At 36.9% G+C, this 25,067-nt stretch overlaps 1 protein-coding gene across 5 annotated transcripts in view; it reads right to left on the bottom strand.

Moving 5' to 3' along the window:
• Nucleotides 1–25,067, bottom strand: part of OCRL (OCRL inositol polyphosphate-5-phosphatase) — a 63,736-nt gene that overhangs the window by 22,052 nt on the left and 16,617 nt on the right. For 4 of the 5 annotated variants that reach the window (XM_081277591.1, XM_081277590.1, XM_081277592.1 and 1 more), the window contains exons 5-15: nt 16,199–16,309; nt 15,689–15,778; nt 14,922–15,042; nt 14,677–14,838; nt 13,428–13,529; nt 12,763–12,877; nt 11,255–11,371; nt 10,971–11,158; nt 8,951–9,062; nt 6,051–6,160; nt 4,275–4,410 (exon numbers count right to left, since the gene is read on the bottom strand). In XM_081277591.1, the coding sequence (XP_081133717.1) occupies nt 4,275–4,410; nt 6,051–6,160; nt 8,951–9,062; nt 10,971–11,158; nt 11,255–11,371; nt 12,763–12,877; nt 13,428–13,529; nt 14,677–14,838; nt 14,922–15,042; nt 15,689–15,778; nt 16,199–16,309 (1,364 nt within the window). The remainder of the gene's footprint in view (nt 1–4,274; nt 4,411–6,050; nt 6,161–8,950; nt 9,063–10,970; nt 11,159–11,254; nt 11,372–12,762; nt 12,878–13,427; nt 13,530–14,676; nt 14,839–14,921; nt 15,043–15,688; nt 15,779–16,198; nt 16,310–25,067) is intronic. The other variant, XM_081277593.1, reaches the window with a different exon arrangement.

The raw sequence follows: 25,067 nt of genomic DNA, 5'->3' as shown, positions 1-25,067 counted from the left end.
GCTACAAATTGAGCCCAGTTAAAAATTCAGTTCTCAGTCACAATGGCCACACTTTAAGTACTCAATAGTCACCTATGCCTAGAAGCAACTGGACTGGACAGCACAGACATAGGATATTTCCATCATCACAGAAAGCTCTAGTGGACAATTCTGGTCTAGGAAGATATAAACTTATAAGGGGTATTGGACTGGCTGGAAAGGGGGTTTATGTAAAGTTGGGAGTAGGAGATGAGGACAGGGATTGAAGAACTTCAGCCATATTTGTAAGTTCTGCTTAGATTATTATTTTAAAGGAAAAGCACTTTTATTTTTTTTAAAAGTCATTCTTTTTTATTTTTTTAATTTATTTTAAACTGGTATATAATTTTTAAAATCATTATCAAGTAGAACGGTAGTCTTTTGTTAAAGACACACAAAAATACTCAAAAAGCCTGTAAATTAAAAAAAAATATCCTACTGAAAGCTCTGGATTAATGTGTAATAAAGCATTAAAAATATTTCAAGGTTCTGCTGGGCATGGTGGTGCACACCTGTAATCCCAGTGACTTGGGAGGCTGAGACAGGAGGATTGCAAATTTGAGGCCACTCTTGGCAGCTTAGTAAGATCTTGTCTCAAAAAGGAAAGAAAAGAGCAAGCTAGGGATGGAATTCAGTATTAGAGCATCCTGGGTTCAATCCCCAACAACTGGAAAACAATATTTCAAGGTTCTGAAAGTGAACACCAACAAAAAGCCAAACATAACTGATTAAACCAAGGAGGTTAGTGTTTGAGGAACAACATCTTCATAAAATGGATTAAGAGAATTCAAACGAAGAAAAGAGGTATGCCTCCAATTACAATATGGAATTTGATGGGCTAAAAGTAAGATCTGAAGGCAGATTTAGTTAAAAAGTACTTTAGAATATGGGAATTGTGGAGTAGTGGAAAGACCATAGGTTAGGGAGTTAAACAGACTTAAGATTTGAATCTCAGTTCTCCTTCTAGCTGAATACCCTCAAAGAATTTATCTTAATTTGCAAGTTTTCCATTTGCTCATCTGCTAAGTGGGAAATATTTAATTCAAAGCATTGTTGTGGGAAGTAAGTGAGATATGTAAAAATTGCCTAGCACATAGCTACTAACTTACTATTATTGATCATTATTTTTTTTAATCATTTCCAAATGGGGATTGGGGGTATAACTCAGTTGTATAGTATGTGCTTAGCATGCACAAAGCCCAGCACCACACACACACACACACACACACACACACACACACACCCCTAGCAACCAGGGAAACACAAATTAAAACTACACTAAGATTTCACCCAATGCAGTCGAAATGACAGTTATCAAAGAAACAAATAATAATAAATGCTGGTGAGGACGTTGGAGGGAAAGAACACTTATACATTGTTGGTGGGACTGCAAATTAGCACAACCACTCTGAAAAGTATATGGATATCCCACAAAAAAACCCTAGGAATTGAACCATGCATGTAATCCAACCATTCCACTCCTTGGTATTTATCCCAAAGGAAAAAAAATCAGCATATCATAGTGATACAGTCACATAGGTGTTTACAGCAGCATAATTCACAATAGCCAAATTATAGAACCAGCAGAACTTCCCATCAATAGATCAATGGTTTAAGAAAATGTGGTATATACACATAATAGAGTTTTACTCAGCCATAAAGAACAAAATATAGACAGGTGGTGCATGCCTGTAATCCCAGCAGCTTGGGAGACAGAGGTAGGAAGATATCAAGTTTGAGGCCAGCCTCAGCAATTTAGCAAGGCTCTAAGCAATTAGTGAGACTTTGTCTCAAAATAAAAATTAAAAAGGGCTGAGGATGTGGCTCAGTATTAAAGAGACTCTGGAGTCATTCCCTGGTACCAATAAATAAATAAATAAGAATGAAATTATGCCATTTATGGCAAATAGATGGAAGTGAAACAAGCCAAACTCAGAAAATCAAGTGTCCAGTGTTTTCTCTCATATGCGGAAGCTAGAGCAAAGTAAGGGAAAAAGGAGTGGGGGATCAGGTATAATAAAGATACAAAGAAGATCACTGTAGTAGAAGAAGATGATTGGGAGGAATAGGAATGGGGGGGAAATACAGAATGAATTTGACAAAAATCAGGCTATATGCACGTACAAATATTCCACAGTGAATTCCACCTTTATGTATATCTATAAAGTGCCAATTAAAAATAGACGAATAGGGGCTGGAGTTGTAGCTCAGTGGTAGAGCGCTTGCCTTGTACATGTGAGGCACTGCATTCGATTCCCAACACCGCATATAAATAAGCAAATAAAATAAAGGGCCATCAACAACTAAAAAAATATTTTAAAAAAATAGACAAATAAATAAGTGAAAGGAAGACCAGTAGAGTAGAGAAAGGGGAATAGAGGGAAGGAAGAGGAGGGAAAGCAAGGAGGCACCGGGGACTGACATGGAGTAAATTAAATTCCACATATGTATGAGTTTGTCAAAATGAACCCAACTACCAAAACTCATTAAAAATCAAGGAAAAGCCATTGGGAGAAACATACTACTAATAAATTAGTATAGAGGTGAAAAAAATCATGTGAAATAGTTGCTTCTGCTGCAAAGAAATGCTATAACTTTCCTTTTTATTTGTGTGATGTCTGGACCGACTGCTACTTAAAGTAATAAAATATCAAAAACTTAAAAAAATGAACCCACTATTCTATATAACTATAGAATAGTGGGTTCATTTTTTAATATAACTAACAAAAACAAAACAAACCAAACAAAAACAATCCCACAATACAATTTTCTAATAGACAAAAACCAAAACGATAACTGTCCTGATAAAATTTAAAATATATTCAAGGAACAAGAATTGGGCTGGGCATGAAAGATGGTGAACAAGATGGACATTATTACCCTAGGTACATGTATGACTACACCTATGGTGTGACACTACATTGTGTTAGACCAGAGAAATGAAAAGTTGTGCTACAATTGTGTACAATTAATCAAAATGCATTCTGCTGTCATATATACCTAATTAAAATAAATAAATAAATAAACAAACAAATAAATAAATTTTGTATAAAAAGGAACTGGGCTGTGGTTGTAACTCAGTGGTAGAGTGCTTGCCTTGCACATATGAAACAGTGGGTTCGATCCTCAGCACCACATAAAAATAAACAAATAAAAATAAAAATAAAGATATTGTGTCCATCTACAGCTAAACAAACATTTTATTAAAAAGAATAGGGATTAATTTTGTTCCTCCAGGGAAAGTCCTAAGGTCATTCTTTTAAAAAGAGGAGTGGGATAAGCAATGCTAGTGATAGCTATCTCAGAAGCAAAAAAAAAAAAAAAATTGATATAAACATAGAGGAATGAAATCTACCCTATTATACTCTTTACAAGTTTGAATTCATTAACCTGCATAAGTAGGTAGCATTGTTATCCACATTTTATAGAGGAGGAGACTGAGACACTGGGACATTACATTCTATGACCACACAATTAGAAAATGGCTGAGCTGAAATGCAAATTCAAGTAGGCTACTATAAAGTTCATCCTACCAAGTCCTGTACTAAATAAATCAACAGATTACATGTCCACAAGTGTGGAAAATCCACAAGAAATACTGTAAACATACTGGCTATAATAAATTAAATCAGCAAGATTACAAGACGTAATCTGTATATTAATAACACACAGCTAAAACATACAATGGGAAAAGAAAACTTTACTCACAAAAAGACTCTAAAAAAATTAAACAAATGACCATTAACTCAGCCCAAGATGCAACAACATTAAAGAATAACTTAAAACCTATGCTCCTAGACAGGAAGACTTTACTGTAGTAGGGATGGCACCACATATACCTCTTAAGCTAATATGCAGATTTGGTTACATTCTGATCATCTCTGCCTTTTCTCCTGCTGTCAACCCCCACCACCCCAAATCTCTCTCCTGGTACTTCCCTTTCTTACTATCTGATGAAAGCCAGTCATACTTTAATACGTAGCTTCCAACTTTTCTTTATGGTACTGACTTTAGGAGGTTCAGGTCACCACCCAATCATTAGGTACCATGAGAAAATTCTGTGTCACACAAAGGTCTGGCACATGAAGACTATAAGGACAGCAATTGGGAGGACTGAGGGTATTAACTTTTCAACACCTGCAAATGATTATTTGGTTATGGAACATTAATGCTCACTAAAATACTAATCTGTTCTGAGTCTAAATAATGCTCTAGAAATACTTAACACAGAAATGAATGAACAAACAAATGTTCACCCCAATATGGAAGAGGGCGCTAACAGGCTTGTGGTCACTGGTTTTCAGTTCCATGTGACTCCGGTAATGAAGCTGATTAACATTTGTTCCTCTCCAAAGAATTCTGTCACACCAAGCTGGAACCCGACATTTTCCACTGTAAATAAAAAAAAAAATGAGGTAGAGTGAGAACATATCACAGAAGAACATACTACCTACCACACTGGTTTAAGACCTGCATTAGGCCCTTTTGTTATATGCTCCCAAATAGCCATGTATTCCTTTCCAAAGGACCCCTATCATCTACCTGACTACATTGCAAGCTCTGTTAAGAGACTGTGTCTGCTTGTCTGCCATGGAACTCCTGGCATGTAAGCATAGTATTTGGTGTAAAAGTGGCTGCTCAATGAATAGTTATCTAATGAATGAATAAATGGTTCTTCTAAGATTAGGATTACATCTTCAACAATTTTCTTAAAATAGCCTCAAAAGGTCAGGATTCTATTCTGAACACTTCCTCTTTCTTTGCTCTATGTTGCAACATACAGATAGCTAATAAGGTTTAAAAATCCAAGCCTCTATTCCTAAACTAGGTTTAATCTCTGGAGAGGATTAATAAGAGATTTCTCTTTAAACCTGAACTTTTATGGACAAATGTAGCTTCTTCTGAAAGAGATGAACTAACTTCAAAGCATTTAAGACTGAGCATGTAACAATCCATAGACAACTAAGAGTAGTAAGAAACCCATTCATCATTCTAGTAAAATAAGCAACACCTTGTACACTTGATCCAGAAGATGACATGAATATTTCTTATCAGTAGCTCTACAGCTAGATCTCAAGTGAGGTGAGTGGAAGAAACAAGGTAAAGTATACATCATCTATTAGTGTCACTTTTCTTTTGGTGACCAGCTCCATTGGAATATAGGAATACAGACTCCTCCCACCCCATGCTGCCCCAGAGTTCTCAGAGAAGGAAACAGCTGTGTATGCCCAGGGATGCTTTCTCTTTCAAACTTCTGTGTTCAACCAGCTAGTAAACTATAAGAAACAAAGATTGTAGGGAGAAGAAAAATAATTACCAAGAACTTACTGACAGGAGCACTTCACTGGGGTGATTAGGCAATCAAAGGGTCTCCTAGATCATTCTTAATTTTCTCCAATAGTGGCAGATATGGAGTCCAGGCATCAGTATTTTAAACAGCTCTCTAAGAGATTCTAACATGTTCTCAGGGTTAAGAACTACTGTGCTAGAACAACCTTTCATGGCTCTATGTTTTCACCTTTTGGTGTCTTGCATTAAACAGCTGAGAAGCACTTTGGGAACAAAGGGCCAGAAGAGGGCAAAAGGTGAGAAACAGGGGCAAGATCAGAAGTCAGAAATCTAAGCAAGGGCTGGTGTTGTGGTTCAGTGGTAGAGTACTTTGCCTAACATGTGTGAAGCAGTGGGTTTGATCCCAGCACCACATAAAAAAATACACAAATAAAGGTATTGTGTCCATCTACAGCTAAAACATATTTTAAAAATCTAAGTAAGTATGTTGAGGTGATAAAAACACATACTACAGGCAACCCATAAAACTTCACCAGCCCTGACATAAAGTAATACTTTCCTAAGATAAGATCACCTTTGAGTACACAGAAATTAAAAACACCCTGGTAACAGCACTGAGCCATTAGGTTTTTATCTCTTCTCATGGTATGGACTAAAAAATCCCTAGTCTCTTACTTACATAGGAGAGACAAATATAAGATTAAGACTTAATTTATTTGGTGAGGAGGTTTTTATTACTTTACCTGGAATCCCATCGGTCTGTTTTCGAGTCATACTTGTAAGTGGGGATAAATTTGATTTCCCCTTCATTGAAGTCAACAAAAGCTTTTTTCTGTGTGCGCTGGATATTTAGCTAAAGATAGGAATAAGATCACATAAGCATAATACTCTCTTAATGTAAGTGATAATCAGGTTGATTAGTCACTACTCCCATTTCTTTTTTCTTTTTTATTCGTGGAAGTAGGGATTGAACCCAGGGTGGTTCTACCACTCAGCTATATCCCCAATATTTTCCACTCCTTTTATTAGTGTATTAAAGATGTACATAATAATTGTGTTAATTTTTACATAATCATACATGCATGGAATTTAATTTATTCCATTACAGTCTGCCTGGGTTCCCCAACTTTTCCCCTCCTCCTATCTCCTATTCCCTCTTTCTCTACTGTCTACCTTCCATTTATTTATTTGTTTTTAATGGGCGCTTTATAGATATACTTAAAAGTAGAATTCACCATGGTATATTTATACTTGCACATAGCATAATTTTGTCAAATTTATTCTGTATTTCCTCTCCTTTCCCATCCCTCCTCTCTCCTAATTTGAGACAGGGTCTTGCTAAGCTGCTGAGGCTGGCCTCAAAGATCTTCCTGCCTCAGACTCACTCCCCAGCAGCTGGGATTATAGGCATATATCACCATGCCTGGCTACTGCTTCCCTTCCTAAGTATCCAATTCCACAGCTTTTACAACTGTGGGGGACTACATAAATAAAATTTCTGTACCTTATGATTTAAATATTGGCATTCCCACAGCATCTAAATTTACCCTCATATAGGATACACATTATTTGCACATCACTAATTTTTTTATTACTAATAGTGGCTAGAGGTAAAATGGAAACACGAAATTTGAATAATCATAAGTTCCTTGGAGCTGGGCAAGAACAATCCAGCAAAATTATAATTTATATATATAAACAAACAATTGTTAAATGGATAATTCCAAAAATTGAATTCAGGAATAGTTACAAATTGTTTTGAAAGTATCCTCACTCAATTATTTTACCAGAGTTACATAAGATTCTGAATTTACTCCAACTGTACTCCTTTTGGAGGCAGGAAAGAGGAAGAAATGCAAAGAAATTAGCCAAACTCAATACAAAGGTAAACAGTCAAGAAAGGTTCCCTACAAAAACCATACTACAGTAAAACATCTGAACTTTGACCATGTCTAAAGGCCAAAATGGTTCCCCATAAAGATTTAAAGACATGTGAATTAAGTGAAAACATTTTCTTTCCTCAATAAGAAGCATTCATTCTTATGCTAGTATCGTGATATTCTGTGTATTTATTCAAGGGAAATAAAATCAATATATCAAAGTGATACTTGTATACCCATGTTTATTGCAGTTCTTTTCTCAATAGCAGATACAAAATCAATCTAGGTGTCCAACATGGATGAATGAATAAAGACAATGTGATATATATGCACAATGGAGTATTATTTAGCCATAATGAAGAATGAAATAAATCATGTCATTTGCAACAAACTGGATGGAACTAGAGGTCGTTATGTGGTTAAGGGAAGTAAGCCAGACACAGACAATACTAAATGTTGTCTCTCATATGTGGAAGTTAAAAAAAAAGGCAACCTCAATATAAAATATGATACTAAAGGCTGGGGAGGGTGGAGGGGAGGGTAGATTTGATTAGTACATGCTGCATGCATGTGTTGATATATCACATTGAACATTATTAATATATATAATAAATGCATGTTAATCAAAAAATTAAAAAGCTTGATCAAATTGTGTTTTTATGTATGTGCAAATATCCCACAATGAAACCCACCATTCTGTATAATTCATTTGGATAAACCAATAAAAACAATCTTGGAAAGGATTTCATTCTTCAATGATGTTTAGGTAACCAATCATCCTTTCCTTGGGTGAATTAGATTTTTCAAAAAGGAAAATTTCAAGACAAAGGAAAATGTGTTCATTCTTTCTACTTGACACTGACTCTAACTAGAATTATTTTACCAGAATCTAAATGTGTTTTATGGAATAAACTGGACTCCACCATAAAAAAAAAATCACTAACTTGTAATAGCCAGTATCTATATACTGAAGTTAAAATTTAAGTCACATGCTGGGTCTAGCAGAAAATATACTTACTCTCTCACATATATGGGAACTGGATTCCTGAATATCAGGTTTTACCTGAATGTTACAGAATTGGTGCCTTTCCCACAGGTTTTAACACAAACAGCTATATACCAGCTAAGGCCCAACTTATCAATCAGTTCAAATTAGATTATACCTTATGCTATTCTTCCCAAACAAATCTTTCTTTTTAAAACATTTTTTAGTTGTCAATGGACCTTTATTTTTTGTATTTACATGAGTTGCTGAGAATCAAACCCAGGGCCTCACAAACATTAGGCAAGCGCTCCACCTCTGAGCCACAACCCCAGCCCCAGCAAACAAATTTCTTTTTGGTGCTTCCCAATCTCCCTCATGGGACATCCTTTTTTTTTTTTTTTTTTTAAACAACCTCCAAGCTGTTGCTCAGTCTGCCAAGTAATCATAGAACACTTTTCCCTGTTCCATCTGCCAAACCACAGCAACAGAACTGAAGGCCCACTTCCTCCAGGAAGTGTTCTCCAATTAACCCCACCCATTCTCCAACTCATTTATACAAATCTCTGCTTGCTAATGTTATATGTACTTTTTATCACCAATGTTATTTCCCCTCTTCCCATCCAAACACTTAATCAAAGCACTATAAATACAGTATGTACTCAATTCATCACTAGTCACACTTTTTGCAAGACAGTATGACTTTTCCATTTCTTCTTAGAGTAACACAAGCCTGTCATATGTTTATTTCATACTCCTAATAAGTAATAACTTTACTTACCTGATCGAATTTCAAGAGTCTCTGAAGATCATTCTTACTAATAAGACTTTTCACTTCACTGGCATCAGGCATGCAAAGTCTGTAGTTCAAATCTCCCAACCAAATTACAACACTGAGGACCAAGAAATATTTGAACAGAAGTAGAATCAGCATAAAAATCAGAGTAGAATGAAGAAAAGAAAATGAGTAGATTATTTACAAGGATTCATTCATCATTATAAAGGTTTAAAACTATCATTAACCCTTTGGGGGTAAGTACTATCAACACCTGAGACAGAAAGGATTATAAAATAGGGGGTGGGAAAACAGGTACTCCGTAAATGAAGAACAAAACTGGGAAATATAGTATACATACAGGATTCAGCAGCCAAGGAGTTAATGGACTGAGAAGAATATGGTTTATTTGCTGGACTAGCTTCAAAGTTTTGCCTGGTTGCTTGCCAGGTATTTAGGGGAAGAGAACTGAACATTTTTTTTTTTTTTTTGACTCTCAGAGCTCTGAGATTCTTCAGACTCTGCTAAGGTCTGCATGATCAGGACAGCTCTCTGAGATGATCCAGTAGGAAAATTAGGTCCAGGGCTCTCCAGTATAGCCAACCTATCTACACCTGCCCAAGATTTGAGGGCCAAATTGCAGTTAAGAAGGAGACTGGAATCCCATGGGATACTTAGCTCCCAATCACAGTGTTAAGCCTTTGAGATGTGCTGAAAGGGAGACCCTAAAATTACCAAATCAAAATGGATTCTCTTGTGAGCTATCAAGTTCCCAATGAGTAATGCTACCAATTCCAAATTCAATGTGAAAATTTTGAGATAATGAGGAAATAAATTTATGTAATTGTGGGGCAACTTCATGAGCATAAATTTCAAGGCCTTGACTTTACCACTTTGAAACAGAATTATATATGATCCTAACAGTTGAAACAATATGGAAGTATTCCAATACCACTACCCTTCCCTAATCTTTCCTCAATTATTCTACTCTCTACTGATTCTAATACCCCTAAATCATCCTTTGTTTTCCTAATTTCCATCTCAAACTTATCCCAAATCACACTCTCAGAAATTTAATGACCAGTATTAACTAATCATTTTCCACTATCACCCCATAAATTCCTCAAAGAATTTATGCTTCTATCCCTATTAAGTCCCATTCTTCACTAACCTCTTTCTGCCATCCCTATTAATAATTACAGCCACTAAAAATAGTAATGTGGATTTGTATGCACTGACTTGGAGAGAAATCCATAATAAACAGGATGATATGGTCACATACAATAAGCATGTGTGTGTTTGTATACGTACAAAGTCTAGGATAACACTGTTGAATGGAATTAATTATAATGCATGTCACAATAAAATTTTAAATTTTCTAGTAGCTGCATTTAAAAAGTAAAATAAACAAATGAAAAAAAATTCCATTAACCCAACATATCCAATTTTTTATTTTGACATGTGATTAATATTTAAATTGTTGAGATGGGATACATTTTTCCCTACTAAGTTTTCAAAATCCAGTGTACAGTTCATGCTTCCAGCACATCTCAAACTCGGAGAGCCATTTTCAAGTGTGCAACAGCCACATATGGCTATTGGCTATCATATAGGACAATGTAGATGTACATGGATATACACCCAACGGTTAAGAATGTTTCCTTTGGAGATTGGGATGGCTGGGGAGAGTAAAGGATGAGAAATGAGGGGTTGTTACTGTTAAACTTATCTTTTATTACATTCACAACGAACACTTCTATTTTATAATAAAAACAAAAATTGACTGAATCAACAGATCCCTTCAGCATTATTCTAGATGCTCCACTAATTCCACTACCCTTTCTTTTGATGGCAAATCTAATTTCTCTACCTCAATGAGTCTGCTATTCCTAAAAAAGATCCTCTATTCTTTGTGACCCCAATTCCTAAATGGAAATTCCTCATTCTTCATAGCTCTATAATTTCTCCCCACATTTAATCTCTTCTTATGCCTATATTCAAAGGCCATGGGAGATTTGCCACTCACTCATGTTTCATAATGTTCAGTTGTGGAAGGGTCTGATTGGGGACCACAAAACTCATTCTTGCACAGATGTCCTTATAATCTTGATTCCTTCTCTCAAAGTCTTCCACATGGGCAGCCAGGTGGGAATTAACAATGCAGAAAGTAGTGTTGTGAAACACAAATCTCACAGCTACCCCACCTTTGTTTCCCTGTTAGCAAAAGTAATTATTCAGTTAGCACAACACTAGAAATTGAATTTATTGTGGACATAAACAATAGTCAATTTCATTTCCAAAGTTACTCACCATTTTCCCCATGATTCCAGTTCCAACTGTTTCTGTAGCAACATCACGGATGTACCGATACTGATCCTTTCTGGCAAATATAAGGAGCATCATCCCAACAAGGCGAACTAATTGAACCTATGAATGCCCGGGAGTTAAAAGGGTTTGTAATACCACTTTTTACTGCATATTTAACTTTCCAAAATAAATATATTCACCAAAATGATATACTGATCCCTAAATCTGAATCCAAATCCTCTAATTTCTCACCAGATCCCATAAAGTAGAAAACAAAATTCTCTGGGGAAGCTCTAATATGGCTGGCTAATAAGAGTTAAAAGCCTTAACAGGTGTAGTGGTGTACACCTGTGATCCCAGAGACTTGGTGGCAGAAGCAAGAAGATGGCAAGTTCAAAGTCCACCTTGACAACTAAGCAAGACCGGCTCAAAATAATAAAAAGGGATGGGGATATAGCTCAGTGGTAGAGTTCAATCCCCAGTATCTCCTCCCCACACACACCCAAAACCTTGAGTGACAACAAGTACATTCAACTCTAGATCTATTAATCACTGTTTAGCCTACCAAGAGTCCATTAAAAATTGAAATAACAGGGACTGGGGTTGTGGCTCAGTGGTGAAGCGCTTGACTAACATGCATGAGGCACTGGGTTCGATTGTCAGCACCACATAAAAATAAAATAAAGGCATTGTGTACACCTACAACTAAAAAATAAATATTAAAAAAAATGAAATAACAAAGACAAGGCTGCTATCCCAGTTTCTTCCTTTCACTTTTCCTGATTTCTAATTTTCTATTAAATTTAAATCTATAAACAATAATTCTTTTTCCTTTGATATTTTTTAAAAAAATTAGTTGTTGATGGACATTTATTTTATTTATTTATATGTGGTGCTGAGAATAGAACCCAGTGCCTCACACATGCTCAGCAAGCGCTCTACCACTGAGCTACAACCCCAGTCCTCCTTTGATTATTTTTAACCTGTGAACAAGAGTTGGAAATATGTGTAAGATGTTTATTTGTTTGTTTTTGGTGGTGCTGGGGATGGAATACAGGGCCTTGCACATGCTAGACAAATGCTCTACCACTAAGTCACATTCCTAGCCCTTGAGATGTACTAATCAAAAACCTATATGAGAATAATATCTTTAGGAGTTATGTTTCCTATATAAACTGTTAAAAAATAGAGAGGTAATTACTCAGATTACTCCTTTTAAAGAGCTCAGGAATGACAACACTGTGTTAATGTGTATTTGTTTTTAATTATCAATATGAGAAAAATAAAACTGTTTTCTCCTTAAGCCTATCTAAGCAATGAAAATATTGGGTCAGAAAACTAAATCTTTTTTCTTAGGAAATAAGTGTGAATAATTTGTCTGCCCTATCTTAGTATCACACAGGAGAGAATTCAATTAAACCATTCTTTTAGAAGAAGTTGCAGATAATGGAATAACTCTCAGTGAGTTCTATTTAGTCATATACTAAAAAAGATTATTAAATGCAGCTTACTTTCTTATACTTGGCTTTGGAATGCAAACCCCTTTCCACAGCCATGGACCACTCTTGTTCCTTCACAGATTCAAAGTAGAAAAAGGCCTCTGTGCTCAAATCCAGCTCCTGGAATCTGAGAGAAAGAAGAAATGAGATCTATACCTTTCCTGAATTATCTCTGGCTACCTGTCCTGTTTCCTTGCTGAGAGACACTGTACCAATAAAGAATGAGGAAGAGAAATTTTATAGAACTGCTCTGTTGACCTAGATTATCAGTAATTTAAACAAGTAAGATTATCAGTAAGTAAGTAAGTTGCTTTTTTTCCCTAAAGAATGAATCTCCACTATTGTTATTTATAGGGTATACAGAAAACAAATCAAACCTCCCTCAAGGGATAATGGCAGAGCTTTGCTCTTATAACAAAGGAAAAGTCATTATTAGAATTGACCTCAAGTTTTGTTTTCTATCTAGAATACAGTTTTCTATGGATTTCAAGAGGACCAGGTTCTTCTTTACACCATGTTAGGTATCTGTTTCATTCTGATTTCACAAATATGATCCACAGTAACTCTCATCTATATGGTCACAGTAGGTTTTTACAAAATATGTTTTAAAAGAAGGTAAACATTATGTAAACTAACATCAAACATAGCCAAAAGGGAGTTCTAGAAGTGTTCTTTACCCAATGCAGTAGATATCAGGAGGATTCGGATCACAGTTCAGCCAGGGTTCTAACGCGCTATCTGGAGACTGGCCATTCACATTCCAAGTTCCAACAAAAAATCTAATACATAATACCAAAAATAATTTGAAAACAAGGGTCAAGTATGAACAAACAGATATCTTCTCTTGTCATTTCTACACAAGGGTATATTCACAATAAGCCAACATAATTCCTCAAAGTGTTTTGCCACACACACACGAGAAAAAGCTCTTGCATGTAGAGTACAAAGGCAGTAGGTTTATTTTCCCTAAATTTTACATTGAAAGAATCTACAACAGGAGCCAAGTCTCTAATGTAAAAACACAAAGTTAATTTCTCTACCACATTTTCTTTCAGTTAAACCCATCCAAAGTCTTACTTGAATGGAGAGCTTATGGATGGCAAAGGGATATCTTCATGTTGCAAGCTATTCTAATATGGATAACTGTTCTGTAAGGAGCTGTAGTTGCATCCAAAAACTCACTTCCCAAAGGATTACAAGGACATCTGCGTAGGAAATTCTGATGAGGCAGATATAGTATTAAGGGAGGAAAGCAGAAGGGCTGTCTTAAGTGTTTACATACAAATATAAAGCACCGTGTGGAATATGAGGAACTGAAAGTTTTCATAGGGATATAGTTATGATTGAATTAGAATAAATAAGGCATAATAGGACAGCAGATGGAACTGGAGTCTTAGACTACATGGACATTCTCTTTATGAATAACAAAGAGAGGTGTTGTTGCTTCACATACTAGGGATAGATGCCATACACCACCTATATCAGGTCCAGAGAAGAGGATATTAACAAGTAAAGGTGAAATGAAAAATAATACAGAGGAAAGAATCCCATTGATAGACCTTTTAACCAAGAAGACTGGGAGTAACTTTCTTTAATTTAACAAAGTAAGTTAAGAAGTAATGGTGAACTTTAATTTTCCAATATTGACTGGAAAAAAATTCAGCAGGCCAGATAAATATACATACTTGCTTATGAAATGTTCTAGGGAATAATTCACTAGTATATGAGAGCTTGATTTTGTTCCCAAAGAGTGGATAGAAACATTAGTAGATGTGACATTACTAATAGGTAGAAAAACCAAGGGAAACTGTAGCCTCTACATTATTTTGGATATCATGCTATTGACCAGCATCGAGGCAGGGGCTTGAATCAAATGACCATGTTATACCTAACATTTTAGACTCAATAAGTAGAAAAGAGACTAACTTGAAAGTATGAATGTTGACATATTCTTTTTCTCGTTTTGCCAGGATATGTTTGATGAGACCCTCCCGCTGGCCAGACTGGGTATTTGGTACAAAGAGCTTCCGCATGGTGTTGGTCACTTTGGGCTGCTCTTTGTTAGAAGCTTCTTTTTCACGTGGAAGCCTAGAAAATAAATGAGGAATTCAAAGTAAAATTTCCTAAAATATAAGTCTCCTACTGGGGAAATGCTTCAATGTAAAACTTACATTCTATTCAATGAAGGAGGTGGAGGTGGGGGTTCCCGATGAATCCCCATAGGCTGATTTTGTGAATTTATTTTCTTGTCCAAGTTCATAGATGAAAAATTATCCTCAAATCCAAGAAGCCCTGAGGACACAGAACCCAAAGTCAAATGGGGAAAAAAGCTAACATATAGCCAGGGTAGACACAGCTTTGATTTGCAGCAGTACTACTAAACAGAAAGATACCAGAAGGTTCATAACTATTTAGGTTGGGGGAAGAAGGACATCAACCCTGAAGCACTGACACACTAACTAGAACAACAGATGTTTACATTAATTTGGAACCTGCATAATAACAGCTAACATTTATTAAAGACTTAGCACTGTTTGACAGTGATTATATTAGTATCTCACTTAATCATCACAAAACCTCACAAGGTAGGCACTGTTAAGAATTTTCCCATGTTATAGAAAAGGAAACAGAAGCTCAGAGTTGTTAAGTAATTTGACCAAGATCATATAACTAATAAGTGTCAGACTTGAGATTCAAACCCAGGCTGTCTGGCTCTGGAGTCTGTACTTGTTACCACTTTGCTGGCTCCTGAAGAGCTACTAAACCACATAAAGGATTAGGAGTGAACATTAGTCAGTGGCCACAAACTCAATAAAACCACTCCACAGGAGTCTGTGTCTGACATTGGCTTTAATCCATATCATCTCATCTGGCCTAATAAAATCTAAATGATCTGAAATGATCACAGCAACCAGGGAGAAAAGAATCCTTTCAGTACCTGAAAAAACAGAAGGTTTGTCCTTAGTGTCTAATTTCTGGTACCAGCTAGATGAGTCTTTTTGCTCTGGAGCAAGAAGCTGTGACTGAGCTGGAAAGATAAGGGTCATTGTCAGAAACTGGAGAGCCAGGCTCTGAATGAAATTTATCATAAGCAAAAGCAATTCACTCAACACTCCTCAAATGCAAGGGCCCGCACAATTTCTTAAAGTAATAGAAGAGACTAAGGAAACAAGGGCAGCTCTAAGGTCATCTGGGGGCAGAAGGAAGATTGCATTGTGTGGTAAACTGCATGACATAACACTGAAGGTTCTAGAAATTGGCTCAGTGCCCTTATAGCTAAATAGACAAGTTCCCTAACTTATTCCTGGGTTCATTCCTGAAGAAAAAAATTAACTATAAAGGCTCAAGGGTGAGGCACTTTGCTAAAGGCCACTTGCCTCTGAACCAACATGTCAGTATTTCACTCCCATTAAAATAATAGAAAGAAAATTACTGAGTCTTGTGTTACCTTCCTGAGCAGCAAGGACCTCTGAGAGAAACTTTAAACAATGTTCCTCATCAGGGATTTCAAAGCGGCGCTCTCTGGTCCAGTCCCCCTGAACCCGAATTTTGCAGCCACCTAAAAAGAATTGAAATCCAAACACATACAGTCATAGGATACAATACTGTGTTGGGATCATATTCTCAACTTACCAGGTTATCAGAAAGTCCAGATCAAAAGATTCCAGACCTCTAACATAGGAAGCACATGTACAAGGGATTTGTTGTGGTGGTGGGGGATGAATCAAGAAGGGAAGCCTAAGGGAAGAAGACAGTATTCTCAGGGATGACAACTGTGTTAAAGATCAGCCAGAAAAAAAAAAAAAAAAGATCAGCCAGATCTAGAGATAGAAGCACTAAAACCTGATCTCTCTCTCAGATGACAATGCAGAAACGTCCAAATTCTAGGAAAAGATAAATTCCTCAATCACTCTCCTCTTATTCACAAGAGAAAATTCCTACCATTTCAAATGCAGATAATACAGTAAGAGTATCTGAAGCATGAAGAGGATAAAGGAAATAGAATGGTTGTTTATAGGTTCAGGGTAAATTAAATTTATGAACTTATTAAAAATAGTGGAATTGGCCTGAAGTATGTGGAAAAGAAGCATTTACATCTCATTCTCAACTGAAAAATGTACGCTTTGCATGAACTTACAAAAGCAATATAATGATCTATGTCCAGGAAAGGTTTGGTCCAAATATAGCCAACTAGACACAAATTTACCTTGGGCTTTAATGTTTTATGGGTATAACATCTTCCTCTTTCTGATGCCCCATAGTTATTATTTAAGTTAACTATTTGGATATAGTGAGTCAGGAAAACTATATACTTACTGCAAGTTGTTTAGGACCTCACCAAGTTGCTGAGGCTGGCTTTGAACTCGAGATCCTCCTGCCTCAGCCTCCTGAGCCACTGGGATTACAGGCATGCACCATGGTACCCAGCCATCACATGATTTTGAATATTATCTATGTGCTAGTGGCTCAAATCTTTCTTCTGAGCTTCAGATGCATACATTTAGCTGCCAGTTTATCATCTACAGTCAACTGTCTCAACTAAACCCAGCTAAATCTGAATTCATGACACTCTCTCAAAGGAAAACTCATTCTTTCTGTAACCCGTTTATGCAAATGATGGGTACCATCATCCACATTCATGCCAGAAACCTGGAATTCATCTTTAACATTTCTCTTCCTGTCACTCCTATGCCCAAACCAATTTCTATTGATTTTACCTCCATATACATCTATCAGCTCTATTTCTCTCCATATCTATTGCCACTATACTTCCACTTTATACTACTGAAAAAGTCTCCCAACTAGCTTGTCTTTCTGTTTCTATGAAAATTATGCAAGTGTTTTATACTTACTGGTTTACATTCTGGTTTTTTTTTTTTTTTTTTTGGTACTGGGTATTGAACCCAGGGGCATTCAACCACTGAGTCACATCCCCAGCCCTTTTTTTGTACTTTATTTAGAGAAAAGGGTCTCACTGAAGTGCTTAGGGCCTCAGTAAATTGCTGAGGCTGGCTTTGATCTCTCCATCTTCCTGCCTCAGCCTCTGGAGCCACTGGGATTACTGGAGTGAGCTACCACGCCCTGCTACATTCTTATTCTAACAAATTGACTAGGTATGCTGATTCCTGCCCCTCCTTCCCCCCCCCCAAACTATGAGCTCCTTAAGGACAAAGGGCAGGCTGCATATACAGGTTACCCAATACTTTCCATGGTCTACTGTGACCAACTGTCTCAGGATTGTCTGGGACTAAGCAACATCCTACAATTCAACATTTCAAGGTTAAAACTGAGAAAACCCCAGGCAAACTATTCTGCTGGTGACAGTGATGTCAGATTTCATAGACAAAAGGCATTTAATAAATAAGTATTGAACTAGACTCTTCCACACTTGTAAATTGCAAAGGAAATGAAATGAAAAGAAAATCCTAGGTTTTTTGTTTGTGTGTGTGTGTGTGTGTGTGTGTGTGTTTTGGAAATTCACTTCTGAACCTTTGGTTCTCTTTTGTCCTCTAATTTTTTTTTTGTTGTTGTTTCTATTTTCATATAATGAGTTTTTAAAAGGAAAATTAAATTACTGATCAGAAGAAGAAAAAATTACGACACCTCAGCATAAAATCTGTCACTTTCTTATCATTTATTTCTTTTTTTTTTGGGGGGGGGTATACTGAGGATTGATCCCATGGGCACTTAACCACTGAGCCACATCCCCATTCCTTTTTGTATTTTATTTAGAAACAGGGTCATGCTAAGTTGCTGAGGGCCTCGCTAAGTTGCTGAGGCTGGCTTTGAACTCATGATCCTCTGCCTCAGCCTCTCAAGCTGCTGGGATTTTTTTAATTAAAAAAGGGGTCTTAGAACCAGAGAAGTGGGGCTGGGGTTGTGGCTCAGCGGTAGCGTGCTTGCCTAGCACATGCAAGGCCCTGGGTTTGATCCTCAGCACCACATAAAAATAAAATAAAGATACTGTGTCCATCTACAACTAAAAAACAAAATATTAAAAAAAAAAGAACCAGAGAAGTGAAATATTGTGCTCCATTTGGGTACAATGAATTGAAGAGCATTCTGCTGTCATGTATAACTGATTAGAACAAATTTTTTAAAAAGAAGATATAGGGAGAGCAGATTAGCATGTCAGATACTCATCATCATTTATCATTAGGAAAATGAAAATTAAAACAACAATTAAATACTACTGCAAAATTAGAAGAGAGAGCTAAATGTCAAAAATTCCAACTATGCTGGTAAATATTCAGAGTAAAGGGGTTGGGGTTGTGGCTCAGCAGTAGAGCGCCCGCCTAGCACATGTGAGGCCCTGGGTTCCATCCTCAGCACCACATAAAAATAAAATAAAGATATTGTGTCCAACTACAATTAAAAAATAAATATTAAAAAATTTTTAAAAATTCAGAGTAAATAGAATTCTTAGAAATCAATGTGGGATTCAATATGGTGCAACTTCTTTGGAAAAACAGTTCAAGAGTTTCTTATAAAGTTGTCTCCATGCAAGTATTTACCTAACTAAATGAAAACAAGTGTTCACACACAAAAAAAATTTTGAGAAGGAGTCTTGCTAAGTTACTGAGGTTGGTCTCAAACCTGTAATCCTCCTGTCTTGACCTCCCAAGTTGCTGTCTTCTCATTTCTTAAAACCTAAAAATGCTGATTCAACAGTATGGCTTATAAGATTCAGCTGCATCTGGCTCTAGTCTGTTTTGCCTTGGTGCTGAAGCCCAGGCATACTGGTCATCTTTTACTTCAAATAAACTGTGAATCTACTTCCCACCTTGGTTTACCTGGAATACTTTTTTCTCTCCTGTATGCATCTGTCTGTTATTGGCCCCCCTGCTCTCACTTTAAATGTCTTCTTCAAAGAGTCCTTCCCTAGCTACCCTTCCTAATCTAGTTATCCCTCTCACATACTCTTTATACCTTTTTTTAACAGTATTTATCAAAACTGCAATCATGTTAATGTCTGTACCTTATCAGTTTAAAGTCTGTTTCCTGTATTAAAATCCACAATTTATCAAGATTTTCTTGTTTTCTGCTAAATCAGTAGAGCTAGCACAGTGCCTGGCCATAAAATGTATTCATACTTTTTATGGAAGGGATTAATGAATTATAGGCATCTATGTGGCTGTCATACCAAATATCACACAAGAACCACCAAACCAGGAGAACTAACCTTATCTATATTGTGCTCTGATGATTCTGAAGCTCTTACAACCATGCCTGGCAAATAGAAGGTACTCAACAATATTTGTTAAATAATAAATTAGGAAGGGTAATACTAATAATTAGTAGAGTAGCCAGGCAAAGTGTTGGATACTTGTAATCCCAGCTACTCAGGAGGTTGAGACAGAAGGATCACAAGTTTAAGGCCAGCCAGAGCAATTTAATGAGACAATCTCTCAAAATAAAATAAAAAGAACTGTGGGTATAGCACAGTGGTAGAGTCCCCTAGGTTCAATCCCCAGGATGGCAAACAAACACACAAACAAAAAGCATTGTTAGTACAATACAGTCCATTAATAGGTAAGAAAAACAAGGAAAATATAACCATGTCCATAAAATAATGAAAACAAATTTAATAAAATTCAGTATACATACATGATTTTTAAAGAACACACAATATGACCAAGAAGGAGCCATGTCTTTGAGTCTAACTTTTGTGGGAACGTTGCTCCAAATTACAAAGCTAGCCCCTCCAATAAAAAATATGGGAAATTTATTTTTCCTCTGGATAAAGTCAGTCAAATAATGCAGATAGTCACTCAAACTACCAGGTAAAATTAGCACAAACTGTGTGTCATATGTGATACCATCAAGTTCTCTTTCTTGAAAATTAGTTATTGTTTATCTTGCAAATATGTGCATCATGGGTTGCTAAGAGCCACAGCCAAGTAATGTGATGCATGGCACTTTGGGTTGTAAGGTGATGCCAGCTAGCCATTGAGATGATATGATTATGTTAAGATTTGCATTCATATGGATATTGGACTCCTGCTGTTCCTGGAGAGTTCCCATTGGTTGGGGAAGTACAGTAGGAGGGAATTCCGGGGGAGGAACTTGTGTTCCAGGTTCCGGTAGAACACCACCGCGTGGGTGGACCGGCCTCTTCCCGGACGTGTACGGGGTATTGGCAGCATTTTCAAAAATAAAGTTTTGTTCCTGCTTGAGTGGCTCGTGATTCTGTGCCCAGCCAGACTGCGGCAATTGGTGGCCCGTACAGGGAACGCCTGAAGCTTGGTGGTGAGTAAAATTGCTCGCCCCTGAGGGAAGGCGACAGAATGGGTGACCATTTCAAAAAACAATGTGTTCTTGTTTTGATTTATTTTGTTTTTATTTCAAGCTACCTAGCCCTAGAATTTTCTCAGGCAAACTGGGAAAAATGGTTGACTCAAGGTTTGAAGTTATTCGGCCCTGAGAAAGAGAAAATTGATACAACCATTCTCTGTTCCGTTTTTGTTTCGTTCTGTTTTGGCTTTGTTTTATGCTATCTTATTGGATTGTGTTACCTTTATAGTAGATTAGAATCTAGTAAAAAACAAACTGAAAGACTGTTAAGCAAATTGTTAGAGGTCCAGACTATGGTAGAAAACATGTTAGGTCAAGCAAAAGAGAAGGTCTCTCAAGCTAGTCAGACAGAGGAAAATTTGAAGAAAGAAAGCTTAGAGGAAAAACAGCCATCAGGTGGAGAATTACAACAGGAGGCTGCTACTAACTCCATTCTATCACCAGAGGGCATAATTCAACCAACAGCTCCATCTACAGCTGAGCGGCCGTCAACTCCCATAGTTGATGGACGGAATCCTGAGGCAGGACCCCAAAGATTAGCATGCCCTGTACTTGAGCAGGCAGGAGGGCAACGAATTCACCATGCTTTAGATTTCAAAACAGTAAAGCAATTAAAGGAGGCTGTAACAACCTATGGTCCACAAGCACCCTTTACCATAAGTATGGTCGAATCTATTACCAACTTGGACATGACACCAGCAGATTGGGCTAACATGTGTTGATCTGTGCTAAATGGAGGACAATATTTGTTATGGAAGGTTGCCAATGAGGAATTTTGCATGGAGACAGCTAGGCGAAATGCAGCAGCCGGTTACCCTCAAAGAAATCTAGATATGTTATTAGGAAAGGGACCTTATGAGGGTCAAAGACAACAAATTGAATATGATCCTGGCGTATACGCACAAATTGCTGTAGATGCAGTTAGGGCATGGAAAACTTTACAGGGGCATGGAGATTTACAAGGTCAATTATCTAAGGTAATACAAGGAACTAATGAACCTTACGCTGAATTTGTAGATAGGCTTATTCAGATAGCTTCTAGAATATTTGGAAATACAGAACAGGCAATGCCATTTATAAAACAACTGGCTTATGACCAAGCAAATCGTTGCTGCAGAGAGGTCATTAGACCATGGAGACATGAAGATTTAAACACATATATTAAATTATGTAGAGACATTAATGAACAAGGGCAAGTCTTAGCAGCAGTACAACAGGCTTTAGATGCCAGGCCAAAAACATGCTATAATTGTAATCAAACAGGACATTTTAAAAGGAGTTGCCCCATAGGAGGAGGGTTTAACAAAGCTAGGTATCAAAGGAATAGAATACCGGGTATTTGCCCATGATGCCATAGAGGGAGACATTGGGCTAATGAATGCCGTTCTCAAACCACCATAGAGGGTATTCCGTTATCAAAAAACGGACAAGCACCAAGTGTTTACCCATGATATCGTGGAGAAAGGCATTAGGCTCCATTGCCAAAAAACGGACTGGAGGGCCCAATGCCCCGGGGCCCAAAACCACAAATATACGGGACAATGGAGGAACCCAGCAGCACCATCAAGGTAGTGCCCAGGACGCATTATCCATTAAATCCCTCATCAGACAAACTAGAGGGAGCGCAGGGTTGGACATCTGCGCCTCTGCCAGAGCAGTACTAACTCCAGAGATAGGAGTTCAAATCATTCCCACAGGAGTAAAAGGACCTCTTCCCCAGGGAACAGTAGGCTTATTATTGGGACGCAGTTCTTCTACACTAAAAGGACTTATGATAAGTCCTGGGGTAATTGATCCCGATTATGAGGGTGAAATAAAAATTATAGCTAGTTCTCCAAGAGGTATATCAGTAATTTCACCAGGAGATAGAATAGCACAGTTATTAATAATACCCAGCCTGCATGAAAAATTTTCCAGCTGTAATGTAGAAAGAGGTTCCAAGGGATTAGGCTCCACAGGTGTAGATTGGGCTATGCTGTCTTTAAATTTAGATTATCGCCCCATGCTAAAATTAAATATTCAAGGACATGACTTTAATGGGCTACTGGACACAGGTGCTGACCTTAGCATCATATCTCGTCAAGAATGGCCAAAACATTGGCCATTACAACAAGCCACTCAAACACTTTGAGGCCTAGGAGTGGCAACTAATCCCCATAGAAGTGCAATGGTATTAGATTGAAAGGATCCTGAAGGATGTGAAGGAACTATACAGCCCTATGTATTGGACCATCTTCCTATAAATTTATGGGGACGGGATGTCCTAGATCAACTAGGATTGACATTAACAAATAACATCAATCCTAACGCGCCCACTACTAGGGCTAGACAAGGCTTTAGGAAAGAAAAAAGATTAAGAGAACAAGAACAACGTATGACAGCACCAATTCAAATAGATCAAGAAATAAATAAACATGGATTGGGTTTTCAGAAAGGGCCACTGAGACAATCAAAATTACTTGGAAATCAGAAAGACCAGTGTGGGTTCCTCAGTGGCCCCTGACTAAAGAAAAGATACAAGTAGCCCATGACCTGGTCAAACAACAATTAGCGAAGGGACATACACAACCTTCCGTATCTCCCCATAATACTCCCATTTTTGTCATCAAAAAGAAATCTGGTAAATGGAGATTATTGCAAGATTTAAGAGCCATTAATAATGAGATGGTTATTATGGGGCCTGCTCAATCAGGGATTCCCCAATTGTCTGCTTTACCAAAAACCTGGTATGTTTTAGCTATAGATATTAAAGATTGTTTCTTTTCAATTCCAATTCATCCCGAGGATAGTCCACATTTTGCATTTACTATTCCTGCACTGAATCATGAAGGTCCTGATCAGAGATATGAATGGAAAGTACTCCCTCAAGGGATGGCTAATAGTCCAACTATGTGTCAAATTTATGTTAATAAAGCAATCCAGCCACTTAGAAATCAAAATCCTGAACTACAAATATTTCACTATATGGATGATGTGTTATTGGCACATAAAGATAAAAACACATTGCTAGAATGTTATGCCACACTTACAAATTTATTAAAAAATTATAATCTAGAGATAGCAATAGATAAAGTACAATTAAATCTTCCAATTAATTATTTAGGAGTTCTATTATCCTCAACCATGGTCTGTCCACCAAAAATTCAAATACGAGTAGATCAACTCAAATCACTTAATGACTTTCAAAAGTTATTGGGAGACATAAATTGGATAAGGCCTTATCTAGGCATACCAACAGGAGAGTTGGGACCTTTATTTGATATTCTAAAAGGTCCATCAGATCCAAATTCACCCCGCATGTTAACGCCTGAAGCAAGAAAAACATTAAAAATCATTGAGACATATATGGAAAATATGCATTTGGATAGAATTGATATAAGTTTGCCTTTATTATTTATTGTACTACCAACAAAAAATATTCCTACAGGAGTATTTTGGCAAGAAGGTCCATTATTGTGGATACATTTATCTTATTCTCCTAACACTATTCTTACTAGATATCCTGAGGCTATAGGACAATTAATACTCAAAGGAATAAAAACAGGAAAGGGACTATTTGGAATTTCTCCCAATAAAATTATTACTCCATATACTATGAATCGAATTGATGAGTTAGCTAATGAGTTAAATACTTGGGCAATAATCACGTGTAAAACTAGTGTTTCATTTGATAATCACTTACCATCTAATCCTTTGTTGTCTTTTTGGTCTAAGCATCCTGTAGTTTTTCCAAAAATGACAAGAAAAACCCCTATCATGAATGCTCCAAATATATTCACTGATGGGTCAAACAATGGTACAGCAATAGTAGTTACTCCTGATCAAACTTTTACATTTCTAGTACCCAAACAATCAGCTCAAAAGGTAGAGCTTAATGCAGTATTACAAGCTTTTATGATGTTTAAAGATTCTGTATTTAATTTATTTTCTGATAGTCAGTATATAGTTAATGCTATAGTATCCCTTGAAGATGCTGGTAGGATTTCCCCTTCTTCTACTGTTTTCTCTTTGTTTTCCACTAT

This window comes from Spermophilus citellus (assembly GCF_964194105.1).
Source record: "Spermophilus citellus genome assembly, chromosome: X".
NCBI classification, from domain to species: domain Eukaryota; kingdom Metazoa; phylum Chordata; class Mammalia; order Rodentia; family Sciuridae; genus Spermophilus; species Spermophilus citellus.
Note: the sequence above shows the minus strand (reverse complement) of the source record. Positions and strands in the feature narration are given on the sequence as shown.